The 5,580-nt window shown below is 28.9% G+C and overlaps 2 protein-coding genes across 2 annotated transcripts in view; one reads left to right on the top strand and one right to left on the bottom strand.

Annotated features, from left to right (window-relative positions):
* Positions 1-1,457: 1,457 nt before the first annotated feature.
* On the bottom strand, positions 1,458-3,586 carry LOC105618196 (ribonuclease P protein subunit p29). The gene is made up of 4 exons (XM_012199736.1): positions 3,561-3,586; positions 3,352-3,488; positions 2,327-2,708; positions 1,458-1,746 (listed from the first exon to the last, which is right to left on the bottom strand). The coding sequence occupies exons 1-4, from the start codon at positions 3,574-3,576 to the stop codon at positions 1,607-1,609; spliced, it is 675 nt and encodes a 224-aa protein (XP_012055126.1). The 5' UTR covers positions 3,577-3,586; the 3' UTR covers positions 1,458-1,606.
* Positions 3,587-4,220: 634 nt separating this feature from the next.
* LOC105618192 (pentatricopeptide repeat-containing protein 2, mitochondrial-like) overlaps positions 4,221-5,580 on the top strand; it is a 2,601-nt gene continuing 1,241 nt past the window's right edge. The window contains exons 1-3 of the mRNA XM_012199733.1: positions 4,221-4,302; positions 4,572-5,095; positions 5,167-5,466. Of these exons, the coding sequence (XP_012055123.1) occupies positions 4,221-4,302; positions 4,572-5,095; positions 5,167-5,466 (906 nt within the window). The remainder of the gene's footprint in view (positions 4,303-4,571; positions 5,096-5,166; positions 5,467-5,580) is intronic.

The following is a 5,580-nucleotide window of genomic DNA, read 5'->3' as shown; positions in this document are numbered from 1 at the left end:
GAACGACAAGATTATCTTATTGTCTCATTAACGTCCTACAATGCATAGAGTAGTCTGCCCGAGTTTTTTTGTCCAATCTGCATTAATTGTGTTTTTAGTCTTTCATTGTTCATTGCATAAAAAGATTAATTACAGACAGATATTAAATTATCTTCAATTCTTTGAATTAATTGTTCGAGTTCAAGGAATTAAACATAATTTGATAACAAAGTCCAGCACGCGATCATCCACTGTCACACATTGTTTCATATATATCGTAGTTTGGTAATATTTTCTACTCGTTTCATACATAGACGTAATAGGCATTACCTCTATGGTTTCATCTAATGTGTGTGCATAATATCTTATTCGAAGTTATTGATCGTTATAATCATTATATAACTTGTTATAAACTATGCCTAAATTATGCAGTTTTAAGATAAATTAGATCACGATATTTCTAGAAAATAACAAAGTTTTGTTGACACCTGTGTTTCTCTTTTTCTTTTAAAATCTTTACGTCGTATATATAAAATGTTACGTCGATACATCAAGATCAATATGTATAAAGTGCGATAAACAAAAAATGAAAAAAAATTAAATTTTGTAGTACGTCTTACCGTTAACATTCCTAAGAGAGTGTAAATTATTAACCTGCGTAAATTTGTATCATTTAGTAATATATCTTGTTTCTTTTTCTCATATCTCAATATCTTTCTCATATCTCGGATTATAATATGTAGTCTTTTTATTTTAAAATGCGCGGAGAGCGAAAGTTTATACCGGCGAAAAGGTCACGTTAATACTAAGTTCCCAAATAAAAGAAATTTGTATTATGTAATAATAAAAGAACGAACGCGCTCATCGTTGTCCTCGTCTTCTCTATCGCGCGACATTTTGGTTTTTTTTTGTACTCCACAGTTGATCTTGCAGTGATCTAGCTGTATATATTACATATTAAAACTGTTATGTCGAAGGAAGAGAAGGTCAGTAACATGCCCTGATACTATGTTTTACTTTAATCTAAACTTTAGCCAAATAAAATTGTAGAGATTGATTAAACAAATATAGTTGTTGTATTAATTGAAAATAATTATCATTGTATCAGTGTCATGTTTGACCATTGCGGTTTTAATGGAAAAAACATGGATGAACACTTCCAAAAGAAAAAATACATTATTGTTCAATAGTTATGCACACCTTTCCATATAAACACACGAGACACAAAGAGATTTACACGCGTATACATTATATATAAATATAACGCTATATTATATATACGACTATATATATAAATACTGTACCATGTAAGTAGTAAATATACATTACCAATCCTGTAATTGTAATATCCTACGATAATAATAATCTGCAAAGAAATGCTGAAAGATATGAAGAAATAAAATAATTCTAACATCTAGATGAAATTAGAGTAATTTCCACAAAAGGATCAACTATATATAATATAATCACGTACAATATTATCTGTATACTGATTTATTTTGTCACATTTTTTAATTTTCCGTCACAACGTAACTTTTTTATCAAGATTTAACACTAATTTGTGTATCTTTATAGAAGGTACCTCAAATTAGAGGATAGAAGGTACATCAAATTATCAATATATTTATCACAGCATTACAATTGAACTATTCTTAAATTTCTTAACTGCTCGTTCTGCAGGTCTTGTAGAAAGCTCTCTTCCAAATACTTTTAGTGTTACTCCATCATCCAAGTGAACATTAATCTTAACTACATCTTTTGGTATGGCTGTAAACAATTTAATAAAAATTAGCAATATATATATATATATATATTGCCAATATATTTTGTCAAATACCAATATATTATATATATATATATATATATATACACACATGTATTTGGCAACAGATGGGAGAAAATTTAAGAGCAGGCTTCTGAATGATAAAATAAGAAATCAGAAATCGAGAGTAATAAAAGGCTTCGTTTTTTAATTATAAGTGTAAAGCATTTTTTATGTATATTTAGACATTTATAATTAACAAAATCACAACCGAAATTTTATTATTCTTGATTTTGTAATTCTGTTTGACATTGAATGTGACTGTTTGAACATAATGAATGTTTATTCATGAAAAAATGTCTTGTGAATATTTAAAAATTTATAATTACAAACGAAGCTTTAAGCGTAATTTTATTATTTTTGATTTTCTTATTTTATCCAGAATCGCTCTTAAATTTCCAAGGAATTTATTGTACTCATGTATATACATGTAATGATAAAAGCAGCAAATGCATATAATACTTTGTAACAGATACGGCATGTTTATGCAGGGAAAAAATCGACAAACATACGTTTATTGCTTACTTCGAATAATATTGTCCATTCCACAGACCCTAAAAGTATTCTTTGTGTCTTGTATGACAATTCCTGTAACTCCTACCAGACTGGGGCATTTGGATCTATCAATTGAAATTTTAGCACCATGAAAATCAGCTTTTATCAATTGCAGGTTTACGTTCTCCCAATTTCGAGGATTTTCCGATATATCGGCAAACGATTCGACACAGAGCATCTCTCTCATATACTGTAGCCATAATTGATTTAAAGGCAAAACGTCGGAATACTTCATCTGATTTCTATTACCGATCCTACCTAAACCAAAGCGCAGCCTCTTCCTGGCAGAGAAGCATTTGCCTTTTTCTATTTTCTTCTTGTGCTTTGGTTTAATTTTGTTAAATATAAAGGTCTAAAAATTTCAGAAAAACAAGATCTTAATCAGTAATTATATTTCCATGATTCTCATTTATGTTATTATATATTATACAGGATTTGTAAACTGGTGGTACAATAGGAAAAGAAATGATACTATATAAAAAAATAAGTTGAAAACAAAGAATAAATTTTTTTCATATGAAGCTTGTTTTTGAGAAAATTTATTTTAAATATTCATTGGATATGGATTAATTGATAAACTAAAGCATTGAGACATGTTAGAAAGCATTAATAGAAATTTACTTCAAAGAGTAGAACTGTATATTCAACAGAATATGCAACATTTTCAATAATTTACAAAGTGATAAAATTTATTGTGAATGTTCTACTTATTATGTATTCTCAATTATCCAATGTAATCAACTTAAATATAAGAGATTATAGTCCACAGCTAAGATTTAATATCAAGATATAGTTGAATAAGAATCAATTTTAAGTATTATATTATATATTCACCTATATATCAAATCTATTTTTTCGAAAACAAATCTTATGTGAAAGAATTATATTCTATATTTTTTATTTATTTTGCTATGTATAGAATCATCCTCTTTTCAATTGTATCATCAATTGATAAAAACATTTTAGTTTATTATATTACAACGTATATTATGTACCTTTCGCAACTCATCTGAAATAGATTTTCGGTCGGACGGTGGCAACAAATTTTGCAAAAAGTCAATGACATACTGCTGAGTGTTTTCACAGATCTTGATATGACTGGTCTTACTTTTGGGAAGTGGCGTGCACAATTCTGGAAAAGAATCACGCGTTATTAATATAAGAACATAAGAAAAATTTACAAATTTATATTATTAAAGTTTACTCGTATAATCCGACATGATTCTGCAGCGTTGTCTTCTAAATTGATCTTTCGAATTGTTAGACCGCAATTAAAATTTTCAATTTCGCAACGTTGAAATATTATTATAATGCTTCTTCATAATTTTCTGTAGAAAAATGTTCTTAAAGTATAATATATTAAAAATTAATATATTGATTGATATTAACAAATTATAATGCTAAAAATTGATATTAATAAATTACAATACTAAGAATTGATATTAACAAATTATAATGCTGAGAATACCAAACTTTTACAGCACCACAATTCTACTATAAGTTGACAACAAAATGGAAATGGACAAGAAGCACTATTGCGTCATATTGCTATTACAACCGACCAATCATGCTCATAATCATACTCCTTCATTTTTAATTAACCAATAAAAATGTGACATTAGCCAGAAAATGATTTAAGTGCCATCTACAGTTCGTTGTGTTTGCTAATAGGAAAGAAGTGTAATCGAACCGGAAGTTACATGTTGAGATTTATCGACTATTGACTACCCGGCTTCCGGTCCATAGACGTTCTCTTTTTCTTCGTTTCGTGTATCGTTGAGCGTGTGCTTGCCGATAATCGTCATTTAAAAGACTAAAATATAAATTTAGAGAGAAAGATTGAAGACGTCTACATACAGAGATAATGGCAGCGACGATGAGATATCTTTTGAGGTTCAATGTGGGACTGACAAACCATACTCTTCTGAAGAATAGCTTCCTCAATTGTACGTAATTCGACTTAACCTTACATTAATCTTTTTCGCGATTTAGTATGATCGTTTCATGTTGTTACGTACATGTTACTGCTTTATTATTATTATGTTATATGCTTTTATAACTTTCAGTTGAAAATATATTCAAACGCGTATTATATAGAATAATATTTAACAAGACGAGCGTAATTAAAATATTTTTATAAATAATTTTTTACATATTTAATACAATAGTTTGATATTATATTTACATAGCTATTAATGTTACATTCACTTTACAGCTTGCAGATTCTTATATTCGGACAAGAGCCTGGGTCTGCAAGGCTACGAAAATGCACGATTGAACTTTCGCAATCAATTTTTAAATGTGGAAAATACATTCCGCAGCAAAATGGAAGAAGTATGCAATACAGACTCGAGCATGATCTTCACAGAAGATCTAAAGTCTATGTTGCATTTAGCTCAGAAAACTTCTGAAGACATTGAGTTACTTATCAAAATGTTGACAAAATTTAATAATCAAACCAAGGAGATGAGATTTGGTACTTTTATCTTTGGCCCTGTAGTGATGCGTACCCTGTATTACTTGGACGAACCAGATCTCGCGTTCACTGCTTTCAAGGATCCTAAGTTTGAGAATTTCTTCGATCAATTAATCAGTTACCAGATTCTTTTATCTTTGTTATATAAGCATGAAAAGTACACAGAAATGAGAGAGATATATGATATAATTAAGAACAAAGACATGACAGGTGGATATCCTAGGAATTCTTTGATATTGGTTATGGCTGCATGTTATAAAGAGGTAATATTTATACAAGAGTGATTAAATTTTCATGAGTTCGTTCTTTATATAATTAATCTTAACACTTCTAGAATACACCAGAGACATTGCAGTATGGCTTGAACGTCTGGAAAGAATTAAATGACAAAGGATATATAATCATGCGTAGAGCCACTACGTTTTTAGCAGCTTTAGCCATTAAGCAGAATTCACCTCATATAGCTATAGAAATCTTAAGTTCTTTAAGAGAGGTCCGATATATTCATATAAGATGTCTGAAAGTTTTAGCCTACACAAATTTGAAGAAGTTTACTGAGATAGTGCCTATATTTAGAGCATCATTAGAACATGACAGACCTAATGCACAAAAAGAAATTTATTTCAAAGATGTGGTATGTATCCTGTTTATACAGTCCTTGTACAGTAATTATTAGCAATTATATATTAGTATAGTGTGTATATGTATATATATATATATATATATATATATATATATATATATATAT

Source organism: Atta cephalotes (genome assembly GCF_000143395.1).
Source record: "Atta cephalotes unplaced genomic scaffold scaffold00016, whole genome shotgun sequence".
Classification (NCBI taxonomy): Eukaryota; Metazoa; Arthropoda; class Insecta; order Hymenoptera; family Formicidae; genus Atta; species Atta cephalotes.
The sequence above is the reverse complement of the archived record's forward strand: the minus strand, read 5'-3'. Positions and strand labels throughout refer to the sequence as shown.

Bases quoted from the DNA above. Each gene is read 5' to 3' on its own strand.
- LOC105618196 (XM_012199736.1), bottom strand. The intron at 2,709-3,351 runs GTACATAATATA...TGAAATTTTTAG, and splicing joins TTTCAGATGAGTTGCGAAAG to ACCTTTATATTTAACAAAAT. The intron at 1,747-2,326 runs GTAAGCAATAAA...AATTGTTTACAG, and splicing joins AATGGACAATATTATTCGAA to CCATACCAAAAGATGTAGTT.